Raw genomic sequence first — 19,187 nt, 5'->3', positions numbered from 1 at the left:
TAAGTTTATAATTTCATTCGCAACTTTTCATGCATGCTTTCTGTTGTAATTGGATATTCAATCTAAAAGCAAAGACCTGAATATTAATATTATAGTGCCTAAACTGGAGTAAGCGTGTCTACTATTTATTACATTCAAAAAAGAGGACGACAAGGAGAGGCAAAAAAAAGGGAGCTTTGTGTTATTCCTTGATGTTAACTTATTTAATCGCAAAATTCTTTAGAGGTTTTTTTCTAATTTCTAAATTTAGCTTGATTTAACCGACGCTCTTGGATGTAAAATTTTATTTGGTCACAATCCTATGAAAAGGCACGTGAAACGAGGTGCTTCTTGGCCAATCACCCCCCCCCCCCCCCCCCCCCCCCCCGACGTGGGTATGGGCCAGTGTTTGGGCACAAGGACAAGGTTAGCGGGTGTAAAAGCCGGCTCGCTACTCTGTGCTTGGGAGATGGGTAAAGAGAATGAAATGTGACAGAATGAGAAAAGAGATAAACAACTAAGACACAATTGTAGACGATTATGATACTCCCTAACGCGACATTTCAGCGCAGTTGTATACGTGTTTTCATTTTGTGAGATACTGAGGCGAAGAATTTGTGACCGAAATCACCGCACTGACTGGCAGTGGGCCAGTGCCGCCAGCGCCATCGTAGAGGAAGGGGCAGCATGGGAACGCTGGCACGATCAGCGGCATCAGTGCCAGCTGTGGAAGACGACGACGACGACGGCGCGAGCAGTGGCGCGAGCGCATTAGCGCGATTGCACCGAGGGACGCCGACGCTCAGCCCAGAAACGGGCGCCTAAGAGCTATGCTCTCAACAACAACAACAACAAACAACAACAGCAAAAAAAGAAACTTTGGCTCCAATCCATGCTCTGGAGGTGGTTGAACAGCGAAGTTGTAAACGTTACCTATAACGATTGCCATTGGAATCTGAACCTGGCAACGTTTAACGTAAGAACGTTATCTAGTGAGGCGAGTCTAGCAGTATTATTGGATTAATTAGAGGGTAGTAAATGGGATATAATAGGGATCATTGAGGTTAGGGGGACAAAAGAAGCATATACAGTGCTAAAAAGCGGACACGTCCTGTGCTACCGGGGCTTAGCGGAGAGACGAGAACTAGGAGTCGGATTCCTGATTAATAAGCATATAGCTGGCAATATACAGGAATTCTATAGCATTAACGAGAGGGTGGCAGGTCTTGTGAAATTTTAAAAGAGGTACAAATTGAAGGTCGTACAGGTCTACGCCCCTACATCCAGTTATGATGACCAGGAAGTCGAAAGCTTCTATGAAGACGTGGAATCGGCGATGGGTAAAGTCAAAACAAAATATACTATACTGATGGGCGACTTCAATGCCAGGGTAGGCAAGAAACAGGCTGGAGGCAAGGCAGTGGGGGAATATGGCATAGGCACTAGGAAAAGCAGGGGAGAGTTATTAGTAGAGTTTGATGAACAGAATAATATGCGGATAATGAATACGTTCTTCCGCAAGCGGGATAGCCGGAAGTGGACGTGGAGGAGCCCGAACGGCGAGACTAGAAATGAAATAGACTTCATACTCTCCGCTAACCCTGGCATCATACAAGATGTGGACGTGCTCGGTAAGGTGCGCTGCAGTGACCATAGGATGGTAAGAACTCGAATTAGCCTAGACTTGAGGAGGGAACGGAAGAAACTGGTACGTAAGAAGCCATTCAATGAGTTAGCGGTAAGAGGGAAACTAGAGGAATTCCGGATCAAGCCACAGAACAGGTATTTGGCTTTAACCCAGGATAAGGATTCAGTGTTGAAGCAATGAACCACAATCTTATGGGCATCATTAAGGAGTGTGCAATAGAAGCCGGTGGTAACCTCGTTAGACAGGATACCGGTAAGCTATCGCAGGAGATGAAAGATCTGATTAAGAAACGCCACTGTATAAAAGCCTCTAACCCTAGAGCTAGAATAGAACTGGCAGAACTTTCTAAGTTAATCAACAAGCGTAAGACAGCTTACATAAGGAACTATAATATGGATATAATTGAACATGCTCTCAGGAACGGAGGAAGCCTAAAAGCAGTGAAGAAACTAGGAATAGGCAAGAATCATATGTATGCGTTAAGAGACAAAGCCAGTAATATCATTACTTATATGGATTAGATAGTTCAAGTGGCTGAGGAGTTCTATAGAGATTTATACAGTACCAGTGGCACCCACGAAGATAATGTGAGAGAGAATAGTATAGAGGAATTTGAAATCCCACAAGTAACGCCGGAAGAAGTAAAGAATGCCTTGGGAGCTATGCAAATGGGAAAGGCAGCTCGGGTGGATCCGGTTTGTTGAAGGATCGTGGGCACATAGTTCTAGAAAAACTGGCCTCCCTGTATACACAATGCCTCATGACCTCGAGCGTACCGGAATCTTCGAAGAACGTTAACATAATCCTAATCCATAAGAAAGGGGACGCCAAAGACTCGAAAAATTATAGACCCATCAGGTTACTGCCCGTTGTTTACAAAGTATTCACTAAAGTAATCGCAAATACAATCAGGAACACCTTCGACTTCTGTCAACCAAAGCACCAGGCAGGATTCCGTAAGGGCTACTCAACAATAGACCATATTCACACTATCAATCAGGTGATAGAGAAATGTGCGGAATATAACCTACCCTTATATATAGCTTTCATTGATTACGAAAAAGCGTTTGATTCAGTCGAAACCTCAGCAGTCATGGAGACATTACGGAATCAGGGTGTAGACGAGGCATATGTAGAAATACCGAAAGTTATCTGTAGCGGCTCCACAGCCACCGTAGTCCTCCAAAAAGAAGCAACAAAATCCCAATAAAGAAAGGCGCCAGACAGGGAGATACCATCTCTCTAGTGTTATTCACAGCGTGTTTACAGGAGGTATTCAGAGACCTGGAGTGGGAGGAATTGGAGATAAGAGTTGATGGAGAATACCTTAGTAATTTGCGATTCGCTGATGATATTGCCTTGCTTAGTAACTCAGGGGCCCAATTGCAATGCATGCTCACTGACCTGGAGAGGCAAAGCAAAAGGGTGGGTCTAAAAAGTAATCTTCAGAAAGCTAAAGTAATGTTTAACAGTCTCAGAAGAGAACAGCAGTTTACGATAGGTAGTAAGGCACTGGAAGTGGTAAGGGAATACATCTACTTAGGGCAGGTATTGACCGCGGATCCGGATCATGAGACTGAAATAATCAGAAGAATAAGAATGGGCTGCGGTGCGTCTGGCAGGCATTCTCAGATCATGAACAGCAGGTTGCTATTATCCCTCAAGAGAAAAGTGTATAACAGCTGTGTGTTGCCAGTACTCACGTACGGGGCGGAAACCTGGAGGCTTACGAAAAGGGTTCTACTTAAATTGAGGACGACGCAACGGGCTATGGAAAGAAGAATTATGGGTGCAACGTTAAGGGATAAGAAAAGAGCAGATTGGGTGAGGGAACAAACGCGAGTTAATGACATCATTGTTGAAATCAAGAAAAATAAATGGGCTTGGGCAGGACATGTAATGAGGAGGGAAGATAACCGATGGTCATTAAGGGTTACGCACTGGATTCCAAGGGAAGGGAAGCGTAGCGGTGGGCGGCAGAAGGTTAGGTGGGCGGACGAGATTAATAAGTTGCAGGGACAACATGGCCACAATTAGTACATGACCGGGGTTGTTGGAGAAGTATGGGAGAGGCCTTTGCCCTGCAGTGGGCGTAACCAGGCTGAAGATGATGAAGATGATGATGATGAAGATGATAACGATTGCCCATTGCCACGTGCTTGAAATTATTCACATGGCGACATTCACGTTAGCTTTACCTAATTATGAGCCAAATACGCTTCAACGGCCTGCAACTTGTCTTGCGCCGCTACTTCGTGAACCTACAAAGAATGAACCAGAGACAAGTGAAACCCAATACAGTCACAGTCGGTCACACAGGGAGCAACCAACTCCAAATTGAGCGTCGAGAAATTTCTTCTTCAATTTAGACTTAGCACCCTCGAAACGATTGTTTGCGTTGTACCTTCGTCGCTTGGCCGCGTTTTCGCCTTCACGACATTCATCATCATCATCTTGCTGTACACGATGTTCATGCCTGGCACGAGCACGACGCACGAGCACAACAATGTCGCCTCTGTACGCCGCTCCTCGCGTAAATGCTGCTCATCGGGAGTCCTCACTGTACGTGGTCTTCCTTATAGCACCGTCACAACACAAGAGCAATGTTCTAATAGGTGGGCCCTCTTTATATATAAGTAATGCAGTGATGTCACCTCCTGTGTTACAGACTGTGGTGTCACAAAGCTGCACATTGAGCTTACATTTTATACGGGTATTGACGTGACGCACCTTGCTACAAGTCGATGTCGTTATCAAACATTCTGTGTTTCGCACTGTTAACTACCGCCTTACCATCCATAATGTTGACACGAGACGTGTTCTTTTGCTTTTCTTTATCGAAACCACCTATGTGGTATTCACTCTAAGCGTGATTCGAAAGGATATGGACTCTTTTCTCTTCAATTTTAGCCTACGATTGCACTAGCTCAGGGATTGGCTCACGAATGAGGTTATTTTTGCCCACAGACACGACAAATGCATTTGGGGGTAGAAGTATACAGCTTGGCTGTAAAAGGTACGCGCGCTAAGGCGATACAACGGGACAACTATAACAGTCGGGCACACAGTTCGCGCATCCTGGAACACTGAAGCAACGCGTTCGATACCTTTTGCATTGCGTTCGGTCTAGACCTGTGTCCGAGGATTCACTGCTCCGTCAAGGGGCGATCGTGCAGTTAGTGAAACGCAGTCAGGAGCTCTTTTCTAACGAAATCATAAAGACGGAGATTACACAAGAGACGCCCGATTAATTAATATGAAGAAATTCTGGGGATTTTCATGCATGAGCCGCGATATGATTAGGAGCTATGCCATAGTGGGGAGGGGGGCTCCTGATTAATTTGATCACCGGGGATTGTCTAACGGACATCCAATGCACGCTACACAGGCATTTTTGCATGTCGCCTCCATTGAAATGCGGCCGCCGCAGCAGGGATGTCATACCACGCCATCGGGTTTAGCAGCACAACACCAAAGCCACTATGCCACCATGGTATGCCCGATCATCTCCTCGCAGCGCAGCTATCGCATGCAGGACCATTGCATGGGTTACAAAGCGGAATCAGTAGGCAACCGTGAAGGCCGCGCCGAGCCAGAGGTGGCACAGACGTGCTTCTTCACCTTGTAAGGTGGAGGTAAAGACGCGGATTCAAGCTGTGGAATCATGTGTTGTTGGCAAATTTGAGTGTGCTGCACTCTGCTAGCGTAAGCTAGTGAGACCCTGAAAAAGTATTTAACGAGCGATTTCGGTCATTTGTGTGTAATGGTTATCCGAAGGACGCGACGGTAGCCGTTATTGGGAGAGCTAGACTTCCTGTTCATCGTTGTCCAGCAATTGATACTACTCAGAATCTCTTCCCGCGTCCAGCACGAGCATAAATGCTCCCTCTTGGCTAGATACTTCATTGCTGTACTGAACAGAAATCACACTGCAAAACAAGAATTGTACTTGAAGATCAGGCGTTAACAATTGTTGGGAAACTTACTTCAGAAAACCTACACTGAACGAAAATTTGTGCGTATATGCTTAAATACCAAGTACCCCGCATAGACACAAGACAGCAAATATACAACATGCGGATTCATACCGTCTGTTCAGACAGCCATATTTCGAATCTTGCGCTCATTACGATTCAGGTACATCGAGTAAACGCTGACACGTTCCGCTCTCGCTCTTTTTCGTGTTTTTTTTCTGATGTGAAATAACTGCAGTAATTTTGGAGCTACCTTATAGCTTTCCGCGGGAATTCCAGTGCCCACAAATCGCGGTGCACGTGCGCATGCGGCACAGTGGGTGGGTCAACGTTACCCAAACCCATTCGTTACGTAGAATTTTTATTCCGTTTATTGGTTTATGAAACACTCCGAAATTGGAGCACGCGGTCTACATGGCCACACTGGCTGATGTAGACCTCTTACTGCAACTCCCGGTTGATTTATAAACAATTTGCTGTGAGAGGGACAAGATCGCTAAACGCGAGATGCCCTGCAGGAAAATCGCGTCAGGTGCCCGCAATGAATTGTATATTAAAAGTCAACGGTACTTGCCGACTTTATGCAAGTTGCTGGCGGTGTTCCGAGATCATCCTGCACCGAAACGAGCACGCCATGCCGCACTCCTGCACGGTGCGCCGCGCGACACGGAGGATAAATCGCAGTTCAAGAATGCATTTAGGCTGTGCTGACGTCGTAGTAGTTGTGGCGTAGTATCGAACAGGAGCACCGGAATTCATTTGCATTCCCCTGTCGTTTCTGGTCTTTTCGTAAGAAAGAACCATACGCGTTCAGTCTCGAGAGCTTTCGTTGGCTACGTAAACTTTTCTTCAAGATTCTGCATCTTGGTGAAAAAGTTCCGCTGTGTTTGCTTTCTTTCTTTGTTTCTTCGCACTCGATGAGATTGTGCTTTTTTGTGCATGCCAGGAGCATATAAACTTTGTACGTTGTTTGTAACCCCACCCCCTCCTCCTTCCTAACACCTAGGAAAGAAAAAAAAACACAAGTGCGGAACCGCCTGCTTCAATGCCTATGTGGTTACCGGCGTTGTACAGTTGAAAATGTTCGATTACAGACTGCCATAGCTACATTCCGTTTGTAGCGGAGTGCAAAAAAGGCTCGTGTACGGTGCCTTATAAGGACGTTAAAAAAAACTGCGCAGTGAAAATAATCCAGCGACTCCCAGTACGGCGTCTCTCATAGCCACTGCCTAAATAAGTTAAAAAAAGAACGGGCACGCCTATTTGATTTCGGAACCGACGTTGACGAACGCCAGAAGCTGAAAGTGCTAGAAGCATTCTCGGGCGAGCATGAGGTAATTCCAGACCACTAAGCTTTGTTAAATGCACAGTGATTCAAATATTAGTCTGCTGTGGCCGAAATCTGTGTCACATACCCTGGATTGGAGGCTTATTGGACGAACACGTTGAGTACAGGGTGATTATCGTTCGGTGCGCTATGAAATAGGAAGAAACACAAGGTTCAAACATGGTTTAACAATCGGTAAAACATAGCTTAGCTGCGGCCTTCGCGGCAATGGCAGAAGAATTTTGATGCGTCATGGAAATGGCATTTTTGGGCTATTTTATTCGAGACTTTCCTCGTAGATTTACCTGCATACCAGACGTGATAAGCAGTCCATTAAATATTTTAACTTTGTTAGGAGACCTTGCCAGAAAAAGCATATTGAGCGCGACACTATAGTTTGAAGAAAGTTGGTCTTGCTGCAGCAGCGATTGGGGAAACCAAAATGAACACCAGCCATAATATTTCAAGAACACCAGATAGCCGGCTAAGCCAGGTTCAATTTTTCACAGTAGAAGCTGAAATGAACTTGTGAAAATAAAATAATCAGAAAACAATGCAAGTTCTGTCTCCCGATAAAGAAGAGTTACTGTTCCAGTGAATATTAGCATCCGCAGGCTAACAGTATGTTAACCCTGTAGTGAAGCACGTTCCTCCCCTTACAGCTCCACCTCGACTGAAGAAGTACGGCCCTTTGACAGAAGTGGTTACTGCGCGTCATCGACACTGCACGGCAATTCCTGAGAAGCGTAACGTCTTCTTTAGTCGGTGGGTGGTGCTGTGCTTAACTCGGTGGTGTGGAGGAAGAGCTTCGTTTGAGACGACAATAGTTTGAGAATGAGATCGCAGAGCGGATAGCAGCGCTAAGGAAGGATTTCCCAAAATCGACGCAGAAAAGAATTTGACATTGCAAAAATTATGTGATCAAGGCATAAGAACAGAGCCCCCATGAACGTGAAAACAACAGTTTATTTATTCTGTAAACTTTTATACTTTTGTACAAAAAGAGATGTGGGAGCAAAAATGAAAAATAACAGTCTTAGGTGACGCTTATTTTACAGCAGGGAGAGCCGAAACATTCGTCTCTTGTAAAGCACAGATAGAATTTTTGGCATATAGTACACAAATCAAGTTAACCCAGAATACGGATGTGTTCACAATATTCATAGTTCAGTCTGGGTTGCTTCAATAGAAGAAAGAGAAAGCAGGAGAAAAAAAAACATTTAGAGAACAAAAGCATCTACATTAAACAACATAACGCAGAAGTGCTATACATGCTAGGTGAAAATTCAAGTACAAAGAGCAGGTATCAATAAAGACTGCACCTGTCAACGTCCCGTCCATTTACAATTTTCTTTCACTTCTTGCATGTTACATCGATCACATTTATTCTCATCTGCATGCACCTACAATAATTCTTTCTTTCCCTGAATTATACATGACTCACAAGGCACTCTCGAACACTAAGCGTATTCATTTGACGCAATTGCATACATTGCGAACTTTACTTGATGTCAATGTCGCATATTTAACATTATGGAGACTCCAAGCCAACAAGTGTGGGTAAGTAAAAAAAAAAAGAAGAGAAAAGGTCAAAAGGTTAAAAGGAAGTATTGGAGGAATGCCAGTTACGACTGAGTTTTTGCTGCAAGACGTTTAACAGATCTTAAACGCAGTTTGCGAGTAGCACTTTCCCTTTCTGTAGCTGATTTGATTCACCGGCGCATGGCGCTATCATTCGCCACCGTTGGTGCGTGCAACACGATAATGCACCTTGACAATGCAGGTCACAGCACGAAACACGTCGACGATGTGCATTGTCAAGCGGGGCGTCGTCGTCATCGCTGTCAATTAGGTGTGCGAATAGGGATTTTCGAGACCGAATGATCCGTTTGTTCGCATAATCGGGGCTCATTGGTGAGTAGGCATGGCTGCGGTTTAGCCGGAAAAATTTAGCGTGCTCCACTACGTAACCAGACGTAACCTGTCGTGCTTCGTGTCTATACTATGGCCGCCAGGATTAAATTTGTCGCACATTTGCTCAAATTTGTTGCTCGATCGCGTACAGTTGGCGATTTGAAATATTCGAAAACTAGCCGAAAATATTTTTAATCACGGATAGTAACTATTCGATTGGACGAGGCAATAGAGTAGGGAAATATTCGAGTTGTTCTTCGAAAATTTCGAATATTCGCGCACCCCTACTATCAGTGAAGTCCGCCTCACAAAAGCAAGCCTCGTGGCTACTTCGTGTACTAATAGATATATTTGGAAGTTGTGCTGTGAATGGTTCTGGTAAGATTTCGCAAGCCGTAAAACTACACGGTGATGTGGGAGAGCGACGTGCGTGCTAACGACTGCTTTTTTCTTTGGTAGCTTGATAGAAAAGGCTGTTGGAAACGCGACAGGGAATTTGTTGGTTCGGTGAAAAAACACAGAGGGTAAGACGCCCGAACGCATGCCAAAAATTCAGACACACAAATTTACCGCACCGGTCCCTCTCTCCCTGCTTTTTAAATGAGTCCTTGCGTGTCTTTGCCAGAACATCAGCAGCACGACCGCACATTTCGTCATAGGAATATCTAAGTGATATACTGGTCATGAGTGGAAAAAAAGACGCAACTGGCGCTAGCATTTACGCAATATTACAAGTCACTGTATGCTAAGGTGAAGTGCTTCGGCGTAAATGAAGGAAATTCAAATACAGCTGTGGCATTTTGATATCTGTTCGCAATTCAATGAAACTTGTAATTTACATAGGCCCTCTTCGTAAAGGCATCCAGGCGCCGTGGTTTAGAGCCTCCATTATCATAACCGAATTTGAGAAACCTAATCGTGTTCCATACTGAGTAGATGCATTCCCACAGATGAGCTTGTGGGCAGACTACAACCTATAGAGTACGGCACTTGAGACATGAGCCTCTTTCAAGATAAATAATAGCAGTTAATTAAGCACTGTCATTAGCTTCAGTTAGGAAACCCGTTGAGGATATGGTGAAGCGCTCTTCATGGGGTGACTGACAGAATGTTTTGTGCACCTTGAAGATCTACAGCCCGCTATGGTAAGAGCACGAGAATCGAAGGTACACCTTCTTGAAACAGGCTCGGCGCGTGCTGCTGCGTCGGAAAGACGAAATATCTAACGTCGCTGCCAACCCCGGCAGCGCAGCACTGAAACTATCGAGCAGGGAGGTCGGTTCGGATTTCAGCCCAAGGCCTCCTCAGAGTGAAATCCGACCCCAGTCTCCCCACCGCGTCTAAATCTCTCGCCACTCGCTCAGTAGTCGTTGACGTACAGGTATGCCTCGGCCTTCTGGTCTCCCTCGGGCTCGGCCGTGGCATGTTGGACAGGCTGCACTTGTGAGCCGTACGCACCCGGCAGAAGTGCGCTGATCTTGAGCCTGCCGTCGGCGGTGAGGTTGGAGGTGATGCTCTCGACGTCGACGCCATCGGGCAGCGAGATCTCGCGGTGGGTCTCCTTGGTGCACCCGGCGCGCTGGCGCTTGCAGTGTACGAGCAGGCGGCCGTCGATGGCCTTGACCGTAATCTCCTCGGGCTCGTACTCGTGCACGTCGACTTCCATGAGGAGCTTGTTGTGCTCGTCAACGGTGGTCTTGACTTCACGGAAGGCCTTTTCGAAGGACGGGAACGTGGGAGCTGGCACGATGTCGCGGAAGAAGTCGTCGAAGTCGTCGAAGCCGTACAGCAGCCGCGACCTCATGGGAAACCTGTTGAACATCGTGCTCAGCTCGCGGCGCAGGTCGTGTTCGGGCCGCGCGGCGGCTCGCTCGAGGACTTGCTGAACGTGGCGGCGCACCTCGGTCCGGTACGACTCTTGCGGAACGCTCTGCAGAGAGTGGATCGGAATGACGATCTCGCTGCGCGCCATCGGCGACTCGGGCACGTCTCCTCGGGACCAGGGCGATCTGTCCATGGCGAAGCGGCACCCCCCTCGGGGTATTTATGGACAAGCGATACTCTCTCGCGCCGCAGTGCGTGCTCGCAGGCAACCCCCCGGCGAGATCTGGCGTGCCGCTGCGGCGTCCAGAACTTTCGCTCTACTGCGAAACGAAGGGTAAAGGGAAGAGCTAGACGTAGGCTCCCTTCTAGCTCTCTTCTCCCCTTCCACCATCAACGTCACAGCTCCAGGAGCCCGGGGTCTAAGTTTAGAAAACGCCACGTCTCAGAGCCAGCCGCGGTCTGACGAGTGCCATCTGGCAAGATCCGGAACCGCCCAACCTTTCTGCGTCACAACAGTGGCGCCCTCCGTTGCTTGGTCGGCTAAACTCCGTAGAAAGCGGGTGGCAGTCCTCAGCGTCTCGAGGACCTTGCGGCGCCTGACGTCATGTGAAGAAGTCTCGCGTTCGTGGAACGGATACCAGCTGTCGCGAGGAGCGTTTACGAACGGCCGGAATGGGCCCAGCCAGGTGGTATAGAGGATCAACAAGCACATAACCGATGTGCCTGACCGACGTTCGTTTCTCGCCTAGTATATTCTTGCGACTGTCTGCTAGCGTAATTATATCAACGAGCCAGAACTCTGTAAACAGCGTAACATCATTAACAAGATTACCGCAGTTGACTCACTTAAGCAGCTTGACGCCAGACTTACCCATTCAACCTACGTGCTTCCAAGAGATTTCCTGCCGTTTGCCGCGCAGTGAGCAATCAAATGATTGCGCCGGGTGCTGACTCACACGGTGCGTTGACTCACACAAGAGCGGATGGCGTAGTGCAGAAATGCGTACGTCAATAATGTTTGCTACCTTAATCATAGAATAGCAAGCATAGAAGCTTCACAGGCCACGGAATTTTTCTTCATTTTGGAATAAGAATGTCTGAACTAAGCTACTTCATTCCTCCATAGATGTATAACTTGTTTCCCAGCTAACGTTAGCCAAGATGTTCAACGAAAAACAAGATTAAAAAAAAAAAAACACGGCGCAAGGTACAATAATTGATAGGGCCAATGGTGTCAGGTCCTCAGAGGTCTGACTACCGAACACCATAGTTATTAAAATCGCACCTTGCACCACGTGGCTTTTATCTTGTTTCATTGTTGAGCAGCTTTTGCTAACGTGCTGGGACACCTTATATACAAAGGGCTATATTTTACACTCTGTAGACACCGTCGTACAAATCCGTGATATATAAACGCTTAGTTGTCGGCATTTATAAACAATGGAATAGTTTAGGTTTCCGGGTTAATACCATTGTTTCTTTGTTATCAAACAATCGCATCCTTACCATGATACCGCACAACGACCGATAAATGACGCCTGAACCATTACGCTTTGACTATTTCATGTTGCAACCATTCATTTGGAGTGAAAGAAAGTGCACGTACGTAGAGCTTTTCAAAAGTCGCGTCGTCATCCGGTCTTGATTTCGATGCTGTGTATGACTCGTCCTTTTAAATGTCGGGTGCGACCTAGAAGGTCTTTCTTTGAAGGCTCCAATGCGATAGGCACCACGGTATGCGAGCTCCCAAGAAAAAACTCTGTAAAGTTTGTAAGAACTCGGGTTCGAAATGGTAACCGTCGACTGGTAGGTTCGTAGATTCCTAACGTGACCTTTATTTCTATTAAAGCAATGCCGCAACATTTGGGCGCAGAAAAATTTTTCTTTTTTCATCGGTGATGGGTTTCACATTTTGAGGAGTTTGATGAAGACAATCGAAGAGGGCGAAGTGATACGACAGACGCAGCAATGTGCATGTCGTCCCATCTAGTATCTTGTGCTGTTCGATTCTCTTCAACACGCACTAACTCGCCCAGTTCAGCACACTCCTGAGAAGCGTTAATTTGTTCGTGGCTGGGCTAAATAACTTATATCAAAACGTATTTTCGTAGGGCTTGAGCATTATATCGAGGTTCACGTTTTGAGGGCGCCACTCATTGCTAACATAAACTATATAAAGAAAAACACACCTATAGGCAATATGATATCGCTCATTACGCTAAGGTGAGATAGTTGGTTACAAGTATTATGAAACATGGTTTCTTATGTCGCAAATTTAGACGGGACACAGCGAGACAGACACGGCCTTATGATATGTTCCGGCCTCTTATGTGTGGCGCATATCCGTGGCATGATCCCTCCCGTTAGCTCCCTGCCTGCTTAACCAGCACGGGCATCAGTACAGAGAAGAAAAAAAAATCTGTTTTTTACGCAAGTGATAGCAGGTTTCACCTTAAAAACTTCCCCTTGCTGGCATATTTCCCTCACAGTCTGCAATATTAGATACGGTGTTCAGATTTTAAGACCTGTTGATTATTTGATTAATTACTTCTAATATGCTGATTTGTATTTTCCCGCTGTTTTTACCTTTGTTGCTAATCGTATATTCTACATTTATAGACATGTTATAACAGGAGGTCCTCCCCGCAAGTTTTCACTTTGGGACCTCCTTTCGTATTTCATTTCCTTTGCAATTGTAATAATGTCGAATAATAAATTGATTGATTGATTGATTGATTGATTGATTGATTGATTGATTGATTGATTGATTGATTGATTGATTGATTGATTGATTGATTGATTGATTGATTATTACACCCAGTCTGCTGCTCGAAGCAGCGGGCCATAGCATCAGTCGCGGATCAACATTTGGCGTACTTTTGTTACACCAGATTGGATTCGCGTTATATTCTTAATGCCCGCGCCTTACCGCTACTGGTCGCGTGATTTTCTCGGGGATGCGACATTTCTCTCTTTCGCCGCATGCCACTCTTTCTTCCTTCCCGTCACGTGCTGTGATGCCGCCTTCAATTTCTCAACTACCCCTTCGTCACAGTTGCACGTCACCAGGACGCGCTGTCCACTACAGCCTCTTGCTCAGCAGCCAGACGGGGCCCGCCGGTTTCAGTTTCCACCAGGGCGCGGGCCAAAATTAGGCGAGCCGTATTTTCTGGCCGTAACGCTTTTTTAGGGCAACAAGTATAGGTTGACCTAGTTCCTGCGGTTGTCACACCCCAGTAAACACGTGTATGAAAGAGCTTAATTCAGCAAACCGCATTTGTCTGCATGCATTAAATATCGCTTCTGCGCAGCAGCCAAACTCTCGAGCAGTTGGCCGTTACCTCGATTGGTTTTTTTTCTTTGCTGCTGCCTCGATATCACAATCGTAGCCGAAATCCCCAAGCTGAATTGTCACCACAAAATAAAAGCGAAGTGCCCCTTCTTAATATCCACTCTACAGAAAGTACTGAAAACCAGGAGAGTTGATGTTGATTCATAATTACGATGGCGCGACTTAGCTTTTAACCAATGCAAGGAATTCGTGTTTCCTTCGACTAAACTATATACCACTGTCTAAGTAGTGCTGCCATGATAACTATGTTTTCAGCTTTAGGGACCATGGCCATTGCAATGCGTTGGATCAGCACGAAAACATTGATAGTGCTGCATTATAAGAGGTTTTGCTTTTGACACTGACTTCAAAGAGCGCCAAAAATTTGACTCCTGACAGAGTGGCTCGGTCTACGATTTCAAGCTAATGTAATTCAGTAAGTTAACGGCGTCTGACACCCACACCATAGGCCCTGCACGTCAGACGGCGTTACCATAGAGGGACGAAGAAATGCCGTTACGGTATTACAAGTGTCTTTTTTAGAACTTACCTGAGCGTAGCTTTCTCAGTGAAACCGCGCACCTTATTTTAACAGCGGGTAGAAAAGACGCTTTTCTAACTTCCCGTTGGGCTCTGAAGACTAACCTGAACTGTACTAATGCACTCATTGTTTTAACCGTCGACGAAAGCGGCCAGGTCTGTGCGGATTGTGACATTCAAAGTCACTTCCATACATAAAAGCAAGTCTCAATGCTGAGCAGAGATAGCACAACGATTCTATTCAATAGTTTTTTCCCTGTGGCGCTTCCTCAATGATCAGGCCCATCAGCCGGTCATGAGCGACGGATAATTAGAGAAAGGAGTAGCATCGAACACAAGGTTTTTCTCGTAATATACTAGCCCTAGTGATGACTGAAGGAATGGACTCGTCAACGTGACATATCATGAGAGCCACGTAAACATCAGACGGCGCGAGTTACATATCTTTTCTTTCACAATCTTTACAGCACATGACAAGGGTAAGCAATTGAACTCTGAGTGTCAATAAATAGATTTCTCTATATCTATCTACGTTCCAGTTTATGGTCTTCTTATCAAATAGTTTCCGACAGGAACTCTTGATGGATATGGGCCAGCACAGTCCATCAAGAATTAAAACTTTCTTCGGAAAGTAACCGCGCAACAGCAGCCAGCATTGAAACCGCCGCAATATTCGATACGGTTACCGGTTGCCCTTGACAGAAAAATAAACACACATGATCAAACAGTAAATAAACAACTTCATTGCTCGCTGACAGGCGCGAGTGTACATCGACGTAAAAAAAACGATTCATGGCAACCACAATAATGAACGCAATACGCCAGAGAACGACAGAAAGGAGCTGATTGAGCGCAATGGCGACGACGGAAGCTCGAGCTTCTGTCGCCGCCTTTCCACTCCGGATCTCCACCGTTCGGCGGCAAGCCTAGTACACAGTCGATCCCGGTTGTCTAGAGCGCAAGCATAACTTGATTGTAGGGACGAGAAAGTTAGGGCTCGTGACTATGTAACCGGAAAGATTAGGCGCGAAGCTTTTTCAGCATCCATTTTCTCTAATTATGGCCGAATTATCGCAGTGGGTTAGCTTGTCCGCGGCCACGGAGACCGAGGCAGAGTGAACGAATGTTCTCTAGACAAGTCCGATCGACGTCCCACGCTGCTGGGCCTTCATCGATCGACGGCCTTGGCTCCGGCGCCGAAGTTGTCGCGGCTCACGCTGCGCTCGATGTCGCAGCGCACGGGGATCAGGTACTCCACACCCTGGCTCTTCTCCACGGGCAGCGGGATCTGCACGATGAGCTTGTTCTCGGGCGTCAGCTTGCAGGCGATCTTCTCGACGTCGACGCCCTCGGGCAGCACTACGTTCCGCTTGAGCTCGCGCCTGACGGTGGTGTCGCCCTCGGACTTCTCGTTGAAGGCGCGGATGGTCATATTGCGGCCCACGGCCTTCAGCGAGATGTCGTCCGCCTTGAAGCCCTCGACGTCGAGCTCGACAGAGATCTTGTCCTTGTCGTCGCTGGGCAGAACCTTGACTTCTTTGACGATGCTCTCCTGGCGCTCAGGCCTTGGCGGTCCACCACTGGACGGGAGCAGCTTGTGCTCGGGGAACATGTCATCAAGGTAGCGCATGCAGTCCGGAAACTCCTTGGCGAACTCGTCCATCTGGCGCCGCACGTCGGCGGCGGTGGAGCCCTCAAACACACGGTGGACCTTCTTCACCTCGGTGCGAGTCTGGGTCGTGGCGCTCGACATATTGGCTGCAATGGAGGAGCTTCACCCGAGTGTTTGCACGAGCACTGATGTCTACCGCAGGGCACGGACGTCTGGAGTCGACTGCGTGCAGGTCTCGAGTAGTGGCGGGCGGCTGCACGTTCTGCGGTCGGTCGCGAGGAGATATATGTCTTGGCTCGTTGGCCGATCCTCTCTTTCCTTTTTTTTCTTTTTCTTTCTCACTCTTTCTAGCTTTCTTTCGAGGACTTGCTCACCCAACGAGAGCTTTGGCAGGCCAGAGTGTGCAGCTTGCCCCTAGGCGCGCGGTGGTTTCAGTTTTATATATAGCATTACCGGCGCCGAAAGAAGGCGGGGAAGCCGGCCCGCGGCGGGTCGCTTCCAAAAAAGCCGGCCCGCCCTCGCAACTTTTGCACGCTTTTTGTTGCTTTCCTTCTATTTTGACGATCGAGAACCTCGGCCGTTACTTCATCTCCGCGCTTGCGGAGGCCATCTTGGACGCGGCGGAAGGTGACGAACAACGGAATAATAAGCTCCTCTCACAGCCAAGGGCGTAACAACTGTGTCATCGCTGTGACGTCACGCGCACCTCGCGAGCTCCCATAGCTGCGACGAGAGTGGAAAGCGGGGCGCTCCGCACATGAGTCATGGGCGCCGCTTCAAGCTATGGCGGCGAGAGACGTATTGGCCGGTTATGAGAGCACCCTCGCTAGACATGTCCCGCTTTTGTTGTATCGTTGTCAACGCCCTGATTTACGCCACAGCACCGAATTTTTTTTGTCGTTCGCGGGGTGGAGGGTGCGAGTCAGCAGAAAGGCGTGTGCAACGAGTTCGTTTCTCTACGTTTTCTTTTTTTTCTGCAGTGATTGGGTAGGGTTCAGAGCGTATTTTCAGAAAGTCAATGAAAGATGACCTAAGGTACAGGTGTCGCTGTCTATCGGGTAAGGGGACGGGCAGCCGCGCAAGCTTGAGAGTTCGCATTCACGCGCATCGTGGGGTAAGAATGGTGCTACTAGGTCGCTCATCTAATCTGGGCCTTTCCAGGGTGAACATAGTGAAGGATGAGCTTGCGCTGTAGTCGGAGGGATGCGAATAGGTTTCTCAAATGGTTGAGAGAAGGAGGATTTTTTCCACGTCTTCCAATCACGCCATTAAGCTTCTATACTTTTATTTCTTACTCAAAGAAAGCTTGATCCAGCGCGCGCAGTCCCTTTCTCGCCGACGGTTTAAGACGGGTCAGGCTTCTTGTTTAGAATCCGTTGCAAACACATTGCGTAAATCCTAAGCATGCTAACGGGAATTTCCTTTCTGTCGATTATCTTCAATGTGTAGCGACACTGCATCGATAACATCTTTGAGTTTGCATTGGTAGAGTATAAGCATCAAAGGGGCGTTCGCACTTATCTCTCTCTACAATTTACGCCTCCCCTGTGCCGACCAGGCTCCCTTGTAAATTTAGGAAATTCTCCAATCAGGCAAATTTCACTCGATGTGCTGCCGCGAGCCACTATACGCCCCCTTTACCATTCGATTACTCTTACATACCGCTGATTGTCTGCTCTCAATATCACAATGTCTGACCAAGTCAACTTTTTCTTTTAGCTGTAATGGCATCAGTTAGCAGTTGTCCTGTGTATTAGATACTCGGGTCTGTGTAATTTAAACATTCTTACTGCTTGATTTTGTTCTTTTCTTACCACCCACGATTCGCGGTCAGGCGATAAAGGTGTTAACGTGAGATATCGATGATAACGCGCCAATTGACGAAGCGCGAAGAGGAATAATATTGGAAGACATCCGTTAGACTATCTCGGCTCTGGCTGCCTTCTATCTTGTAACGCTGCAATAATTATTCGCTTATATCTCTCGTCGCGCTGTTACATGGACATATTTTATTTTCATGGACTTTCCTCGCCCCACAAGTTTCGCTTCATTGGGTGAGTACTATTAGAAAGCACTGATTACTTATTTTTGTTGGCGTTCTTCGTTGGGGAGTGGCTTCCACGCTCACTTCAACCCATTCGATCTCACAATATGGGATAACTGCCAGCGTCTTCTCAAAAGAGCGCCTGCAGTCTTACCGCTGTTGATGCCTATGACGTAAATCTAGTTGCTTCCAAGTGGCTTGAGTGACATGCACTTGACATGCCAGTGGCTTGAGATGATTTACGCTTGTGGTGTAATTATTACAAGATCATGAATACGTGAATATAAATGAGAGCTGTGAGCCTCATTACCATGACGCGATAATTTACTAAACTTCATACGACTATGTGAGTCTGGGCGGCATCCCCGATGTCAAGGAGGCACTTAACGATGTGCGGTGAAATGTCGAGAAGCGTTGTTGCGTGCCTTCTTTTAAAGTACCAAGTGAACTTACATGGAACAACTTGACGAAAAAAAGGAACTTTAGGAAAGAGAACACTTTCAAAAGGGTATTGACCTAGAGCACAGATGACATCTCTCCACGATATATGCACGCCAGAACCGGCTACAGGTAAAATAAGCTCCCGTGACTGACCAGCGAGGAGTTTATTCTACAGGTATGTTCTACAATGCATATATTTATAACTGAGTGCTCTGCTGTCGTACTGCGGTGACAAAGAGCTCCGTTATCGTCGCTTTTATGTTTTCGGCGTCTCCCTCGAGTCGGATTCTACTAATGAAAGAGCCACATTGAATACTCACATGGATGACCTCTACGTGAGGCTGCTGGGCTGAAGAAAGCGATGACAATCGCAACCTCGCAGGCGTTTAATGCAGTCGTAATGTCGCGGAACCCGTTGACGATGACAATACGAGCCCTTCTGATAATTTTGTTTTCATCTCAGCATTTCTCCCACGGACGCCAAATTGCCGACTCGCGTGACCTGCGCTGTTGTGGCCGTCGCATCGGCGATTCTCGATTCTGTCCGAGCCCT

At 47.0% G+C, this 19,187-nt stretch overlaps 2 protein-coding genes across 2 annotated transcripts; both read right to left on the bottom strand.

Moving 5' to 3' along the window:
* Positions 1-7,876: 7,876 nt before the first annotated feature.
* On the bottom strand, positions 7,877-11,105 carry LOC126518698 (alpha-crystallin B chain-like). The gene has a single exon (XM_050168464.3). It carries the CDS (start codon positions 10,857-10,859, stop codon positions 10,203-10,205), a length of 657 nt encoding a protein of 218 aa, XP_050024421.1. The 5' UTR covers positions 10,860-11,105; the 3' UTR covers positions 7,877-10,202.
* A 4,152-nt stretch (positions 11,106-15,257) lies between these two features.
* On the bottom strand, positions 15,258-17,382 carry LOC126518699 (major egg antigen-like). Its single transcript, XM_050168465.3, has one exon. The coding sequence runs from the start codon at positions 16,288-16,290 to the stop codon at positions 15,706-15,708; it is 585 nt and encodes a 194-aa protein (XP_050024422.1). The 5' UTR covers positions 16,291-17,382; the 3' UTR covers positions 15,258-15,705.
* Positions 17,383-19,187: the final 1,805 nt, after the last annotated feature.

This window comes from Dermacentor andersoni, chromosome 1 (genome assembly GCF_023375885.2).
Source record: "Dermacentor andersoni chromosome 1, qqDerAnde1_hic_scaffold, whole genome shotgun sequence".
Lineage (NCBI taxonomy): Eukaryota > Metazoa > Arthropoda > Arachnida > Ixodida > Ixodidae > Dermacentor > Dermacentor andersoni.
This window is presented reverse-complemented; position numbering and strand designations above follow the sequence as displayed.

Coding starts and splice junctions, on each gene's coding strand:
- LOC126518698 (XM_050168464.3), bottom strand. CDS start 10,859: ATGGACAGATCGCCCTGGTCCCGAGGAGACGTGCCCGAGTCGCCGATG.
- LOC126518699 (XM_050168465.3), bottom strand. CDS start 16,290: ATGTCGAGCGCCACGACCCAGACTCGCACCGAGGTGAAGAAGGTCCAC.